The sequence below is a fragment of the Polyodon spathula genome, chromosome 24 (assembly GCF_017654505.1).
Source record: "Polyodon spathula isolate WHYD16114869_AA chromosome 24, ASM1765450v1, whole genome shotgun sequence".
Classification (NCBI taxonomy): Eukaryota; Metazoa; Chordata; class Actinopteri; order Acipenseriformes; family Polyodontidae; genus Polyodon; species Polyodon spathula.
In genome coordinates this window covers 16812479-16829572 of record NC_054557.1, presented here as the reverse complement: position 1 = coordinate 16829572, position 17094 = coordinate 16812479, and the positions used below count along the sequence as shown (strand labels likewise).

Sequence of the window (17094 nt, the reverse complement as noted above, 5' to 3'; positions counted from 1 at the left end):
TTTCTGCCCCGCTCTGGGAGCCAAGTCTGGTGCGAGCCCATTCCCTCTTCCCCTCGCCCGACGACCTGCTCTCCTTCTCTCATTTGGGTTGCTTGCCTGTTGCTTTGAACTGAACTCCCAGCTGCTGTTTAGCCAGACAATTTATAGTTTAAAAACTGCTAATTAAAATGATCCACGAGTGGGAATGTTGGCTTTTTTTATAGTGTTGATTACATGGTGTTTTATGCATGGTTAATTCACGGAAAGTTACATTTTTGCTTCACTATATGTGCATTATAGAGAGGGAGTTATTTGATTTAGTATTTTAGTCAGATGCGTGTTGTTATGCATCCCACGGCTCCCCCCACTCCTTCCTCGTTTATAACGCTGTTCGGTTATAACGCTCATATTGTGTCTACCCTGAGACCCGCGTTATAGCGAGGGAGCTCTGTATCTAAAACGCACACAAATCACAGGCCCCTATATTTCGCGTGTATTTGTTCTTTTAAACCTGGCGTGTGGGAGAAATGCATTTACTGTATGCACACGCCTCCCAGCAATTGAGTCTAAAGCAACCCAACAGCCTGTATTGAAAGAAAGCCCCAAACCTTTCTGGAGACCTTTTATTACACATTGGATATCCAGTGAGTAGTCTGGGATCTCCAGCAGGCCAGTCTAGGCTGGGTAAAGAGTCACAATGGTCTGCCACTAATTCATTCCTGCCCTTGGTGATGTATACTGTGTGGATGAGCGCCTGTATGTGCACATCTGCCTAATATACACGTATGGATATCTCTTCATTGGAGTAGTGTTCCATTCTCTTTCTGTTTGCAGAGATGCAGGATCATATCATGTGTTGTGAGACTGTAGCATCTGCACACAGGATTAAAGAGTTTAGCAGTTTTTATTTGACATGTATGGCAAAACATGAGCAATTGCTATAGAATTTGCATTGGCACTGACAAATGCTGCCATCTGTTGGTGATCCAGTGATATAACCATGTGAAGAAAAGGCCCCAGTGTTGGGCTGTGTGTCTGCTTTGTTTCTTTTAAAGATTGTCCTGCACCTCGGTGGGGCTTTATTTTAAAAGAGTTTCCTCTCATCTGATAAAAAATAAATAACTCCTAGTTTTCTAAAGGAGGGAAAGAAAACACCTGCTCATTTTACAAAGCTGAAACACAGATACTTTACTATCTAATATAATGAACTGTATTCAGTGCAGGGTGCTTGTTTCATTGCATTCATTGGCATGGAGTGTTTAGTGTATTGATTGTGTATTAATGTTGTGATGCAGGACCAGTCTGGCGCATAATGTTTTGCATGGATTTGAAGGGCATCCTTGTCTGGAACAACTAGAACAAGCTAATCGCTCACAAACATGTCATCCCGGAGCAAACACTCCCCCAGCGTTTCCTGTCAAAGCGCTGTGCCGTATTGCACCAGAGCCTGTGTGTGTCTGGAGGCGTACCCAGAGAGCATTGCCTTTCTCTTATCATTTTCAGGTTCCGTGCTTGTGTTCTACTCTTGTGTATATTCAGATGGGCCAATGCAAGGCTGAGCAGCCCTGGAGCTTCGATACGTCACACTGGCAATGTTGTTAATGTGAGCTGGATTCAATCTCAGAGTCCCTTAGGCTACAATTGCTAATAAGTCCAAAGTTCCTGGTTTGACCTTTTGAAACATTTTCACTCTTTGTGGTAGAAACATCTTGTGATCCTTTTGAGGATTGCAAGCAGTAAAATGACCCAAACCAGTGTGTTGATATTTTTTTTATTTTGCTAAATAAAGTGTTTGCATAGCATTCCGAAGAGTCTGTCTTGTGGTCCGATCCAGCTGCAATATTTTAATCTTGAATTTGTTTAAAAAAAAAAAAAAATATATATATATATATATATATATATATATATATATATATATATATATATATAAACACAGCAAGTGTTCTGGTTTTTCTGTTCCGTACCACATCATGGATCGTTATTGCTGTATTACCTGTTTGACAATGTAGGCCACAGTCCTGACACTGTCAGTGCACTAGAGCGGACATTTTGAAAAGAGCTTTGAAACAGACTTTAAAGTTCTAAGTGTAAAATGTTGTCTAGGATGTTACAATGAAAATTAAAATGACAGATACGGTATTTAAATAGTTGTGCAAATCGCAGGGACGTGGAACGTTATCTGCTAACCCTTTAACCAGTACAGCCCCTGGTCGATGTTTGTTTGCTGTTGGCTGTTCTTTGTATTCAAGGGCCAGCCCATATCTAACCCCTGCTTGTTCACTATGTTGTTACACAGCAGATGAAATTGAATCTGCGGATCTTGTGGCAGCCCACTGTGATTCTCCTCCAACGCGTCTGGGATTCACAGAGTTATTCTTGCAGTGGACGGGTGTCGTGCTTGGTTAAGCACAGGCTCTGCTCACTTTATTAATAATGAACGGATTGCCTGTCTGTCCCTGGGATCACCTCCCTCGTGGAGTGTGCACAGCAGGCCTGCTCTATCAGTATCAGTATCAGTGTCAGTTCAGTGAGATTCAGGAGATGTTTCGTTAGGAACCTAAGTAGAAAACGAGCTTCCCAGACTCTGATCACACTCTGGTCCCCATGCAGACCTTTCACTGCTGGTTGCCTTCATGATAACATTACAGGTCAGAAGCCAGAAGGTTCAAACAAAAGACTCGCCACTTTTTCCCCAGGAATGTTCCCACCAGTCGGTAATACAGCATGTGAAAACAACACCTAGAGATTGCTAGTCTTAAGTATTTTTTGGCTGTCTGACTGACTCTCGGTAATGCGGAGAGCCAGCACACATTAACAGTTAACAATACGTTCAGATCTCTTGAAATCGACTCAGCAGTGCTCGATTGGGTCAGGAGAACGGACCGGCAAAGCCCTCTACCTTTGGGGATGATGTGGAAATAAACTGAGATGGGCTTCGCTTTATACTGCTGGCAGTTTGTTTTCTCTTTTTGAAATGTGACCCCTGAATACGTCATAAGCAAATCGAATGCAGGTCAAATCGAGAGCCAGCGACTCTCGGATACAGTGGAGCAGCCACACTGGGACAGCCTCTGAAACTTCGCTGAAGATGGCTTGTTAAAAGTGTGAACCTCGGACTAGAATGTGTGTCTTTAAAAAGCACCTGAGGATTATAGTGTGTGTCTTGATTTCTAGCGTGTGGAAGCAAAGCTGTTAAGACATGTACTGCTTAGCTGGGGGATCTCATTTGATACATTCAGACCCTCTTTTCAATGCTGCTGCAGCAGTTGACTTATTTTTCTTTTCTTTCTAAAGCTCCCCCTGTCCTCCCTCCCAATCCCACTCTATAGTTAAGATGTTACTCTCCCTGGCATGGTGGCAAGTTTTCACAATCCCTGCATGCTTCCTGCGTCTCAATTAATGCCGTGCCAAAGCCTGACCCTATCAAGGTTCTTAGTCAAGGTTCTTAGTCACGGCACAGCCTCCCTTCACCCGTGGAACAGTTCAAACATTATTTTCTTGTCAAGTTGCCTGAAGGTTTCCACGTCTTGGGAGGCACTGGGGTAACCCTTGGCTGCTTTTTGGAGATCTTTGTTTGGGAGGAAAAAAAAAGCTGCCAAGCCTGACAGCTGCTCCCCGCGGAGTCTTTGTGATCAGATTAAGGTCTCCCTGTCTTTTTTAATTTTTCTCTTTTACCACCATTTTATCTGAGCATATAAATTAAACGGGGCTGCTTTCTTTTCAGTCGGCTTGGCTAAGAGCACACGAAGCTGCCCCCATTGTGAGCGAGACCTGCTAGCAGGGAGATGGGAATAGACACTGGTTGCTTCTGGTTTCATTGGCACCATTCTTCTGCCCCGTTGCTGGCAAGAGGACTTTTCATATAATAGGCTGCTGTATCTTTTTAAAATGTTATTACGAGAAACGATGTGAATAAAAGAAGCAGGGTTCATTGTGGAGACACTGTGCTGGACTCTCCTGCACCACTAGGGGGATGTCTAAGAGCATGCAGCAGGGAGGTGCTATGGAGAAAAGCAGGGTGTTTTTTTTTTTTTTTTTTTGCGCTGTGATCGGTTGAAGGCACAATACAAACTCTAATGCCTGTTTCATATGCAAGCATCCAAAAAGCTATGCTACCACAGCTGCTGAGCATGGGCTGTTAGGTGTCATATAGCTGTTAGGTGTCATTCTCAGATAAGTAACTGGAAATGTCAGACAAAAATACCCTTGACTCAGCTGTGTTGTTATTTTCCAGTGTCTGCCATGTTAAATGTAGCTTTTCAGATATGTGTGTGTTTGTGTGTATGTATGTATTTCGCTGCATGATTCCTGCTCCTTTCCTCCCCTCCACAGGCACCAGTGATCCCTATGTCAAGTTTAAACTGGACGGGAAAACCCTTTACAAGAGCAAGGTTGTGTACAAGAATCTCAACCCAGAGTGGAATGAATCGTTTTCTGTACCAGTTAGGAACCTGGACCAGAAAATCTATATCAAGGTAGTAGCCGCTGCAGTGTAACATGTGGGACTCCAGGGGAGATGCTGCCTCTGAATCTGTGGTCCCTCTTCAATGATGTTATGATGATTGGGGCCACATGATCAGAAGTCTAATTTATATTTGCCTGTCTTGCATTTCCTTTGGTTTTATCAATGTATTGATAAATCATTGTTCTGATTCAGGTGTACGACCGGGACCTGACCACCGATGATTTCATGGGTTCGACTGGCATCTCCCTGAGCGACCTGGAGCTAGACAGGTGAGTGAGAGAGAGAGAGAGAGAGAGAGAGAGCAGAGGGGCGGAGCTTTACTGACTGTTGCTAAATGTTCCTCTAAATGCAGCACACAATTGCTTTCATATGTTTATCCACGTGCCCAGAGTGATGAAATAGAGCTATACAGTACACTGCTTCATATTTAACTACTGTGTATATTAATAACAGAAAGCCCACTCTGAAGCAATCCACTTGGGCGTTGCCGCTCTGGCCTCTTGTGAAGTATAGCTTGTGGTGTTCAGCACCCTGTATGATATTCTATGCTTATTTGTATTGAAGCACGCTGTACTGTGAAGGGAAGTACAGTACAGTGCAGTGTTCAGAAGTTCATGTGGATTTTGTTCTGGAACGCACGCACGCTCGGTTCATGAGGTCTCCTCTCTCACGCAGGACTGTGGAGAAGGTTCTGCCCCTGAACAACCCTAACAGCTTGGAGGAGGACATGGGTGGGATTGTGCTGGACCTCTACCTGTCCATCAACAACCAAGAGAGAAAGAGTCCGGTAAGAAAGCACATATACATACATAAATGGACACATAAAAAATACATGGGTAAAAAGATAAACCCGCTTTGTCTCTCTCCTCCTTTTCCTCTACCATGCTCACTGTGACGATCAGAAGTGGAGGAGCCAAAGGAAGACAGGGAGCAGCACAAAGGTAGAGTATGGGCTGACTGGATCCTTATATCGGTGTAAGCCATTTCAGCATTTACTGCATTTATTACTTCTGGAAACAAAGCCTACACGCCTAAAGGGAAAGGCTGAAATGAAATTGATTGTCTATGCAACAGCAACCCTGTGTAGTTCCAATGTAAGGAACTTTTCTAATAAAGAAGGAAGTTTAGCCGACAGCTGGCATTTTGTAGTGTTCATATTGGGACACCAGGGGGCAGTAGTTTACCAGGTCTCAAATGGATGCACTGGATATTAAGGGAAAACAAGTTTCTGGAGCAGAGGAGATTGTAAGCAAGGTGAATACAGAACTGTGTGGGAATGTGAACTCCTTTTTCAACCTTGGTCAAGGAGACATGTCTCTCAAAATAAACCTCCTCTCTCTCTCTCTCTCTCTCTCTCTCTCTCTCTCTCTCTCTCTCTCTCTCTCTCTCTCTCTCTCTCTCTCTCTCTCTCTCTCTCTCTCTCTCTCTCCTCGGACTGCAAACAGAACTGGTTCAAATCGGGTTTGAAAGCCTTCAGTCACTGTTGAAGTCTATTGCACCGTGGTGCATGTCTTTATGGTACAGTCCAAACATGTAGCTTATATTGCACACTGACTGTTTGATATAGTGACCTCCAGGGTCAGTCCCCCAAATATCCCAGTATTGTTCACGATTGAGCAAGCAGAGGTACAACCCCATAATAACAGATTGGAGATCAAATTCCCATTCTGTATTATTTAAAAAGAACAAAGTTCAAAACAGAGCAACGTTTCGGCCAGGCGGCCTTCATCAAGCTGTTTTCATGGTGAAATGCCAGAAAACGTTGAGCTTCACTAAAGTGTATTGAATTGTCTAAGAAATGTGTTTTAATAGGGGCAGTGATCTGACAGCGATCCGTGAGGGAGCTGCGATGTTACGGGACAACACCGTGGTTGAGTTTTAATAAAACGCTCTGAAACGAAAGCCCTATGTGATCCGAATCTCTCAGTGCCAACACTGAATCAGTAAGGTGTGTGTGTGTGTGTGTGGGAGCACTTATTTATACAGTTCTTTCCACTTTCATTTGAGATGTCATGTTTCCCTCAGGGTGGGGTGGGAGAGGACTCACTGTAAGTGATTCTGTTTCAGTTGGATTTTTTCTACATGAGAAGCTGATAATTCCCAGGGATAATGAGCAATAATCCAGATGTTGGGATGTAGTATCACAGCTGTGGTTGGACAGAGCAGCAGAACCAGCCAAATGGACCCTGGCTTGAGCTTATTGCTCTGCTCCCCTGCTGCTCCGCCATATGGAAACAATCCCCGGCCTTTTATAACCCAGAATAGACTTTCTTTGTAGGGGCCTCTTGGAGCTAAGTGGGATTATTTTACGGGACGGACAGATAGAAGTGGATCCAATGTAAACACTGTGGATGACAGCACTTGGCTCGCTGGTTACTTTTTTTTCTAGGTGTATTTATAGAGGTGCTGTCATTTATTTTAGGTTAATGCAAGTCTTTGCGATGTTCTTTGATCCCCACCGGAAGTTACTCCCACATTTCTATATCTTAATGGGAAGTAGATATGGGTTAGAGGTAGGGGGTGTGGAGGCTGGCTTTTTGAAGCTGTAATGGAGCCGGGGTAGAGGAGAATCAAAGGAGCTCCAGCAGACCAGAGCTGTGGATCTTAGTCATGGAGAGGGTTATGTCGCCTCTTGTGTGGTGGTTCTTGTGGCTGTTATGATTTGAAGTAATTTTTCACAGGGAATCTTTATTGAAAGCAGTGTCCTTATACGGTACAAGGACCGTGTCTCAGCGCTGGGAGAGGGAGGGAGGGAGGGTGGAGCCCACACATGCAGTGCTGAGGGACGGAGGGAGATGTGGAAGTAGCCCACACATGCAGTGCTGAGGGACGGAGGGAGATATGGAAGTAGCCCACACATGCAGTGCTGAGGGAGGATCGGAGGGAGATGTGGAAGTAGCCCACACATGCAGTGCTGAGGGAGGGAGGGAGGGAGATGTGGAAGCAGCCCACACATGCAGTGCTGAGGGAGGGAGGGAGATGATGTGGAAGCAGCCCACACATGCAGTGGAGGGAGGGAGGGAGGGATGATGTGGAAGCCCACACATGCAGTGCTGAGGGAGGGTCGGAGGGAGATGTGGAAGCAGCCCACACATGCAGTGCTGAGGGAGGGTCGGAGCCCACACATGCAGTGCTGAGGGAGGGTCGGAGGGAGATGTGGAAGTAGCCCACACATGCAGTGCTGAGGGAGGGAGGGAGGGAGATGTGGAAGTAGCCCACACATGCAGTGCTGAGGGAGGGAGGGAGGGAGATGTGGAAGCAGCCCACACATGCAGTGCTGAGGGAGGGTCGGAGGGAGATGTGGAAGTAGCCCACACATGCAGTGCTGAGGAAGGGAGGGAGGGAGATGTGGAAGTAGCCCACACATGCAGTGCTGAGGGAGGGTCGGGGGAGATGTGGAAGTAGCCCACACATGCAGTGCTGAGGGAGGGAGGGAGGGAGATGTGGAAGTAGCCCACACATGCAGTGCTGAGGGAGGGACGGAGGGAGATGTGGAAGCAGCCCACACATGCAGTGCTGAGGGAGGGTCGGAGGGAGATGTGGAAGTAGCCCACACATGCAGTGCTGAGGAAGGGTCGGAGGGAGATGTGGAAGTAGCCCACACATGCAGTGCTGAGGGAGGGACGGAGGGGATGTGGAAGCAGCCCACACATGCAGTGCTGAGGGAGGGTCGGAGGGAGATGTGGAAGTAGCCCACACATGCAGTGCTGAGGGAGGGTCGGAGGGAGATGTGGAAGTAGCCCACACATGCAGTGCTGAGGGAGGGTCGGAGGGAGATATGGAAGTAGCCCACACATGCAGTGCTGAGGGAGGGTCGGAGGGAGATGATGTGGAAGCAGCCCACACATGCAGTGCTGAGGGAGGGACGGAGGGAGATGTGGAAGCAGCCCACACATGCAGTGCTGAGGGAGGGTCGGAGGGAGATATGGAAGTAGCCCACACATGCAGTTAAGGTGTGTCTGAGTTCACGGTTTGATATCCCGGGTAGGTAGGTTCCCTGACTGTTCAGTTCAACACAACTGATAAGTGAAAAGACCAGGAATTAGTAGCATAACTGACAACGATCTTCTGAACCATCAAAGTTAAACGAGTTTACCTGCAAATCTACCCAACCTCATTTTGTCTTCCTCTTTTCTTTTCTCTCTTCCTTTGTAGCTCCTCCTATTCCACCCTCCTCACATTTCCCACCTTTTGACACACTGTATCCTCCTGTATCTACTGGTGGTCCACTATGAAAGACACTATATAAAATGATTGATTGATTGATAACCGGTCCTCAGTGAATACATCATAACGAAGTGTGACATTAATGCCTGTTCCCATTCTTGTTCCAGTTGAAATAATAATCCCATCTCACAGCCTGGATCTTAATTTTACTGAAGGAAAATGAAATGATTGTAACTGTGTGCCGTTAATGCCCGTTCCCGTTCTCGTTCCTGATTGTAACCGTGTGCCGTTAATGCCCGTTCCCGTTCTCGTTCCTGATTGTAACCGTGTGCCGTTAATGCCGGTTCCCGTTCTCGTTCCTGATTGTAACCGTGTGCCGTTAATGCCGGTTCCCGTTCTCGTTCCTGATTGTAACCGTGTGCCGTTAATGCCCGTTCCCGTTCTCGTTCCTGATTGTAACCGTGTGCCGTTAATGCCGGTTCCCGTTCTCGTTCCTGATTGTTACCGTGTGCCGTTAATGCCCGTTCCCGTTCTCGTTCCTGATTGTTACCGTGTGCCGTGTGCCGTTAATGCCGTTAATGTTCCCGTTCTCGTTCCTGGTTGTTACCGTGTGCCGTTAATGCCCGTGTTCTCGTTCCTGGTTGTAACCGTGTGCCGTTAATGCCCGTTCCCGTTCTCGTTCCTGGTTGTTACCGTGTGCCGTTAATGCCCGTTCCCGTTCTCGTTCCTGGTTGTTACCGTGTGCCGTTAATGCCCGTTCCCGTTCTCGTTCCTGGTTGTTACCGTGTGCCGTTAATGCCCGTTCCCGTTCTCGTTCCTGGTTGTTACCGTGTGCCGTTAATGCCCGTTCCCGTTCTCGTTCCTGATTGTTACCGTGTGCCGTTAATGCCCGTTCCCGTTCTCGTTCCTGATTGTTACCGTGTGCCGTTAATGCCCGTTCCCGTTCTCGTTCCTGATTGTTACCGTGTGCCGTTAATGCCCGTTCCCGTTCTCGTTCCTGGTTGTTACCGTGTGCCGTTAATGCCCGTTCCCGTTCTCGTTCCTGTTGTTACCGTGTGCCGTTAATGCCCGTTCCCGTTCTCGTTCCTGGTTGTTACCGTGTGCCGTTAATGCCCGTTCCCGTTCTCGTTCCTGGTTGTTACCGTGTGCCGTTAATGCCCGTTCCCGTTCTCGTTCCTGGTTGTAACCGTGTGCCGTTAATGCCCGTTCCCGTTCTCGTTCCTGATTGTTACCGTGTGCCGTTAATGCCCGTTCCCGTTCTCGTTCCTGGTTGTAACCGTGTGCCGTTAATGCCCGTTCCCGTTCTCGTTCCTGGTTGTAACCGTGTGCCGTTAATGCCCGTTCCCGTTCTCGTTCCTGGTTGTAACCGTGTGCCGTTAATGCCCGTTCCCGTTCTCGTTCCTGGTTGTAACCGTGTGCCGTTAATGCCCGTTCCCGTTCTCGTTCCTGGTTGTAACCGTGTGCCGTTAATGCCCGTTCCCGTTCTCGTTCCTGGTTGTAACTGTGTGCTTGTTTGCTGTTTGTGTTGCAGCCGAATTCGCAGCAGAATGGCAGCCGGCTGGTGGACACGCTGCACAAGAGCCAGCTGTGGACTGGGGTGGTGTCCATCACTCTGGTGGAGGGGAGGGGCCTGCAGGAGGGTGTGGGCGAGTTCTTCATTCGCTTTAAACTGGGCGATCAGAAATACAAGAGCAAGGTGCTTACAAATGACTGCCATGAGGAGGAGGAGGAGGAGGAGGAGGAAAAAACAACAAGCCTCCTTAAATAATGGCCTTCCTGCTGTAGCTGGTTCTGCACCAAGTTCAGAAACGTACTGGAAAATAAAGAAAAACCAGCATAGATTTATATTGGCAAAAACAATACAGCAGGGCACTGTCAACAAGGAGATTTGTATTTATTTATTTTTTTTGGCAAAAATAATTGAGTGACATGTTTTTGCATGGAGGTCATTGTTGGGTTGCATGACACGGTGACTTCGAGAGTCAGGCATGCCCAAGAGATCATCTCTGTTATTTCCAGTGGAGCTAGGCCCCTCCGCATCATGTCAGGACACTTTCTAGGACAGTACGTCTCACGCCACTGTATAAGATTTATGTTTCCCATGTGTGTACATTCTTTTACATTTGCATTAAGGCTAATTAGAATTGCAGAGAATTGACTTTTGCTGCCCCTGGAAGAATAGTCGCATACCCTCACTCACTGGATATGAGTCCTTGCTGCAGAGAGAATTATCATCAGGCAGGGGTTACATTTATAGTGTATACATACAGATATAAAGATCCCTAGTCATAAATGTGGCTTCTTGTATTTTTCGTTTGTATTTGTAGACTCTGAATAAATGTCCCAACCCCCAGTGGAGAGAGAAGTTTGATTTCAACCACTTCCAGGAGAGACCGGCTATGCTGGAGGTCGAGATTTGGGGGAAGGAAGGCAGGAGATTTGAAGAGTGCTTCGGAAGGTAAGTGTGTTTGCTCCTTCACCACTTTCCATGAGCGGAGAAGGGACCGAATGGGGGACACCTGAATCTGCCTCTGCTTGCATGGAGCACCTGGCAGTATTGTAGGTAACCTGCATCTTGTCATCTGGACAGATGCAATGTGGATCTGGCTGTGCTGCCTGGGGACCAGACCAATGTGCTGGAGCTGCCCCTGGATGCTCAAGGGACAGTGATTACCCTGGTTTCCCTTAACCCCTGCTCCGGGGTCTCCATCTCTGACCTGGGTGCCTGTCCCCTGGATGATACCAAAGAGAGAAAGCAGATACTCGAGAGATACGTAAGTACTGAGAGGTCAGTCCTTTAACACTGAGGAACTGTATGCTGGTCTAGGATAGCGAACACTGCACAGCGTTCTAGCAGTATAGGAAAGAGAACTCCACTCAGCACTGCAGAGCGCTCTAGCAGTATAAGAAAGAGGACTCCACTCTCCACACTGCAGAGCGCTCTAGCAGTATAAGAAAGAGAACTCCACTCAACACTGCAGAGCGCTCTAGCAGTATAGGAAAGAGAACTCCACTCAACACTGCAGAGCGCTCTAGCAGTGTAAGAAAGAGAACTCCACTCTCCACACTGCAGAGCGCTCTAGCAGTATAGGAAAGAGAACTCCACTCTCAACACCGCACAGCGCTCTAGTAATATAGGAAAGAGAACTCCACTCTCCACACTGCAGAGCGCTCTAAGCAGTATAGGAAAGAGAACTCCACTCTCCACACTGCAGAGCGCTCTAGCAGTATAGGAAAGAGAACTCCACTCTCAACACTGCAGAGCGCTCTAGCAGTATAGGAAAGAGAACTCCACTCTCAACACTGCAGAGCGCTCTAGCAGTATAGGAAAGAGAACTCCACTCTCAACACTGCAGAGCGCTGTAGCAGTATAGGAAAGAGAACTCCACTCTCAACACTTCAGAGCACTGTAGCAGTATAGGAAAGAGAACCAGTATTTGTATTTATTGCCATTTGTATTTCTTTTTCAGTATAAGACACTGAATGAGTTGTCCTCGGTTAGTCTTTCTCAGCAGATACTTCGTGCTGACAGTTACCTCAGCTTTTCTTACTGTTTACCGCCCCGTCCTGATGTCTGTGCAGTCAGAGTTTTTGTTGTGGATTATAGTGTGTAGATCTGATGTGAGTCTCACCCACTCAAGAAGATTCCAGTAATATTGTGCCTTTTGTTACATTTTTTCTTTCTGCTGAAGATTTACGGAATGACCCTTAAGACAATTACTTTTACATATCTTTGTTTTTCTCTAGCATATAAAGAACTCCTTGCAGAATCTAAAGGATGTTGGCTTTCTCCACGTAAAAGTGCTAAAAGCTGTGGATCTCATCGCTGCTGATTTTGTAGGTACTCTATCTCCTTTTATTAGAGGTGGTGTGAGTGAGATTAACACTACACTGCAACTTTCATGGAAGTACTCTGCCACTTCCTGTGTTGCAGGCAAAAGGATCCCACCTGACCCTGCACTGGGGGGGGGGGGGGATGACTGAGCCTGAAAAACAAAAAGATTTGAAATTTCAAAGCTGCTGCTTTCTTTGCAGGGAAAAGTGATCCCTTCTGCGTGCTGGAGCTGGGGAATGACCGGCTACAGACCCACACAATCTACAAGAACCTCAACCCCGAGTGGAATAAAGTCTTTACATTGTAAGTTACACAACCTGCTTACGTTGTGGCCTTTTCTTTTACTTTTATATTAGAAATAAACTCACTAGTGGCAGATTTGTGAGCTGGTAATACTTCTCTATTATCCAACAGCACCAATAAATTGCCAGTGTCAGTCTTCTGTGTTCTGTGCAGCAGAAGGTGTTCACTCTCCTTTGCAGCCATGCAGCCATTACTCAGAGTGGCATTGTGGCCCTTAAAAAAAAAAAAAAAAAGGTATAGTTGTAATTATAAAGCCTGTGGGAGTTGAAGGTAAACCTGGACCGTGTTATTGATTCCAGCCCGATCAAAGATATCCACGATGTTCTGAAGGTGACTGTTTTCGATGAAGACGGAGACAAACCGCCCGATTTCCTTGGCAAAGTGGCCATCCCTTTACTCTCTGTAGGTGCTTTTTTTCTCTTCTTACACGCCTGGCCTTTTACTGTATACCTTTGTTAACCCAGTGAGTGATGATGGTCCTGTCCATGTTCTGAACTGTCTTTACTTCATTCTAGGTAAGGAACGGTCACTCCAGTTGCTTCATCTTGAAGAATAGTGATTTGGGTGCACCAACGAAAGGGGTTATCTTTTTGGAGATGGAGGTCTTTTATAACCCAGTAAGTGGAAAAATTGAATCTTTGTTTCCTCTTGAAAAACATTTTGGTGCCAGGCAAAGCAGTGGGTCACAGTGGTTCTTATTTCACGTTGATATAATAGTACATGTGCAGTGTGTGTTTCTCTTTGAAATCTCCACACAAAGCCTTCATTCTTGAGCCCTAGATTGGTACGGTCTGGAGCCCCTGCTTTGCGTGAGTCTCTTAATTGGATTGATGGTGCTCATAATTCTGTTCCTCAGGTGAAAGCAGGCATCAGGACCTTCACACCGCAGGAGACCAGACTCACTGAGGATATTCCCAAATTTTCCAAGAAGGTTTGTATTACTTCCCGTCATTGGATGGTTCTGAACCACAGGCCAGCCCTGTGTACGGGAGAGGCTTGGGACTCTAGCTGGGCGGGTTCAGGGTTGCTGTGTGCTCGCTGCTCTTCATCTCTTCTGACCTTGCACTAGCAGCTTGTCAGTATGATCATACTGTGCAGCGACACCAAGTGCGTTTCATTTGCCCCAGGTCAGTAGTGACTGCAGGTTCAAGGGCTGTGTGTTGTGGTCTGTCTCAGCCGTGCTCCTTTTGGATAGCTCTTCTCATCACAGAAGCCGCTGTTGAATAGGTTTGAACAAGAGCTGGATATCCCTTAGTATGCACTTCATTCGCACTGTCATGATGTAGGGTTGTCACATTGAAAAAAGTACAGCAGCTGCAGAGCCTGAGCAGATCCGTCAAACACCAGCCTAACCTTGACAATTCTTTCCCCTCCCTGTTTGTGTTCTCAGATATTAACGAGGAACGTTGATCGTGTTAGGAAAATCACCATGGCCATATTGAATACGATCCGGTATATTAAAAGCTGCTTTCAGTGGGAATCTACACAAAGGAGTTTAATATCCTTCCTGGTAAGTGATGTAGGTTTCCCCCTGGTTAATATTTGTATCTTTTTAAATGCAGTTCACAATGGGGGAGTCTGCAGCTGCTCCAGTCCCACCTCTCCATGCCAAAGGGAATTCAGAAAGGAGTGTAGAATTGGCCAAACATCCCAACAACTTTCTAAATGTTGTTGTCTCTGAGTGCCTTTTTAAAATGTTTTTAATTTTTAATAAGCTCCCTGATCTCTGATCCTTTCAGAGCACCCCTTGGTTGGTGTGCCTGCAATGTGCATTGGAGCCTTGGGCCCAGGCAGGCAAACCAGCAGTTCCTCTATCACTGTGACCTGAGCACGCTCCCAGACATTGCCAGTAATTATATCCACCGCAGGTGACGGAGATGGGAGAGGTTTGGGTTTAATTTTAGCTGCCTGATCCCGGGGGTTTGTGAAAAGAAGTGTGCATTTGTGGTCTGTTCAGAATTTACCAAGGTCTATTGTTCAGCGTAATGAGATTTTTTTTTTTTAAACAATTGCTGCTTTCTCTCCAGCTTCTGTCTTTTGATGTCTGTGCGATGGAAGCATTACAGTGTCTATGATTTTATCTTTTTTTTTTTATTGTGCAGTTTTATAACTCTGCAGCTTCAGCACTGTTTTAAATCACTTAGAAACCTAGGCTGGCCCCAGATTCCCAGGGGCCCCTTCTGCAGTCATATATTGTCTGTCATTTTAAAAAGATAACAATTCCATTTTTTTCTGATCTGCATATTAGATTCTACACAGCTCTTTAAAAAACAAAACAAAACAAAAAAACCCCTAAAAAACCAATTGGGGTTTTATGTCATGTCAGCTAACTTTCTCTGTTAACGTTTTTTATTTGATTTGTGCAGATGTACTTAATTAAACCCGTAGCGTATAGGGTTGTGCTGGAATACCTATTGGTGTTAAACAGGTCCGAGTTCCAGCTGGTGCTAATACCCTTGCATGTGTATGTGGGAGCGCTCAGGGTTCATCAAGACTTCTCATCTGCATTGCACTTTTAATCATTCTTCTTGCAGCTAGCTCTTACTGGCTTTCAACTCAATTCTGTATCGTTGTGGAGGTCTGACTTGTCTATTGTCTTTGGTTTCGTCGTTTCAGGAAGTCCATTTTTTGGGGCAGGGGGGAGGTTGTTAACTTCTACTGCTGGCTGGTGGTGGGGGCAGGGGTGGTACTTGAAAACAGTCTGCTGATTACAAATCTTGTATTGCAATATGATACAAGTGGGATGTAAAATGCAACTTTACACACTGTACAGCAATGAGCACATCTGGAAGCTTTAGATCATTACAATCTAAGAACTTTCTTCTTTTTTGTGCTATTGAAATGGGAATAATCGTCAGTACAGTGAGCTTAAAAATCTGCAGTAGACTATCTCTCCAAACCTTGAGTCACATACTGTACACTGCTGTCGCAAGCAATGCGAGTGCCTCAGCTCCAAGGCTAATCATTTGCCATGGTAAAGCAGCGTGCCACCCTGTGTGTTAATGAGGGGAGAACTCTTGTATATTCCTGTCTTTAGGCAGTCGTACGAAGGGAACTGTGTCAGACTGGCAGATGGCCTCTCCTTGCCTCGTGGAAGTGTAGCTAATATAATTGGAGCCTTTCCCTCCGCTGTTTCTGTGGCCCAGTTCATGTTCACTGTGCCAGGGCTGTTACACTGTTAAACAGGTATAAAGCCCAATCCTCAAGGTTGTATAAGCTGGTGATTGTGGAGCCAGGTCCCGGTGCTTGGCTTGTTAATCCACCACTTCTGTGATTTGTAATGGAACCATTGACATGCAGGGTCAGTCCATGGACACCGTGCAGCATGGCCCATGAGCCTGGTTATCATGGGCTAACCTCCTGATGGTGGATAGGACAACACAACCACTGACCTGCTCTTCATTAGGTGTGGCTTCAGAGTGAACTCATCTCTGTGGACCCATGGTAAAGAGAGTAAACATGCCCAATAAATACAAGTCCTGTATTACAAGGAAGAGTGTGTTAATAATGAACAGATTCATTCACATGCCTTTCTCCTGTTTCGGCAGGAGCATGGTTTCTAGATTGAACCTTTCCTTTCAGCCTGACTGCTAATAGATTGGGATTTCGTAAATGATTCATTGTCGTCCATGGATCCAAATGTTAAAAAAGGTCCTGTGTAATTAAGAAATGCAATTGAAATGATTGTGCAGCCACCACTTCTTAACTAAAACAAAAAAGAACTGACGCACGTAAGCTTTTCCATCATTATAATATCTGAACAAGTAAAAGTGCTCTACTGTTAAGATTTGACAACTGCATGTTATTCTGTACAGAAAAAAAGTGGGATAATGTGACAGCTTAGAAGGAAGCTTAATAAGCCCGTCCATTTGAATGTGTTTTTTTTTTTATCCATCCTGAGCAAGCTGAATTTTATATACATGATCAGCATCAGCTATGCAAAGGGGTCAAATAAAGTTCTGTCCTGCACTAAACACAGCCGCCAGCAGGTGGAACCAAAGCATTATGAATCGTATGGGGAGAAGCAGCTTCTCTTTTCAGAATCGGAGCTGGACCAAGGCTCTGGATATGCCAGGGGACCCCTGTATGTACTGTAAGATAAATCCTGCTTTCCTGGGACAAAAGGAACTCAAAATCTGTAGCATAGTGGTCCATTACCCATTGCTTCATTTCCCCTCTTTAGTCAAGAAAAACGAAATTCTTATGGTGGGGGTGGGGGGGTTTAAAGCAAACGGGACCTGGATAACATATATTTTAAAGCAGGTTTTTTTCTGTGCATTTTTAAAATATTATTTATTTATTTATTTATTTTTAGCAGAATTAGTGTTTTAATATAAAGGGTTTC

The 17094-nt window shown here is 45.9% G+C and overlaps 1 protein-coding gene across 3 annotated transcripts in view; it reads left to right on the top strand.

The window, feature by feature from the left end:
• LOC121298768 (multiple C2 and transmembrane domain-containing protein 2-like) overlaps positions 1–17094 on the top strand; it is a 49079-nt gene that overhangs the window by 9312 nt on the left and 22673 nt on the right. For all 3 annotated transcript variants that reach the window (XM_041225976.1, XM_041225977.1, XM_041225975.1), the window contains 13 exons: positions 4312–4454; positions 4637–4713; positions 5120–5231; positions 5347–5385; positions 10143–10307; positions 10939–11069; positions 11202–11385; positions 12359–12452; positions 12647–12749; positions 13049–13151; positions 13265–13366; positions 13606–13680; positions 14140–14259. In XM_041225976.1, the coding sequence (XP_041081910.1) occupies positions 4312–4454; positions 4637–4713; positions 5120–5231; positions 5347–5385; positions 10143–10307; positions 10939–11069; positions 11202–11385; positions 12359–12452; positions 12647–12749; positions 13049–13151; positions 13265–13366; positions 13606–13680; positions 14140–14259 (1448 nt within the window). The remainder of the gene's footprint in view (positions 1–4311; positions 4455–4636; positions 4714–5119; positions 5232–5346; positions 5386–10142; positions 10308–10938; positions 11070–11201; positions 11386–12358; positions 12453–12646; positions 12750–13048; positions 13152–13264; positions 13367–13605; positions 13681–14139; positions 14260–17094) is intronic.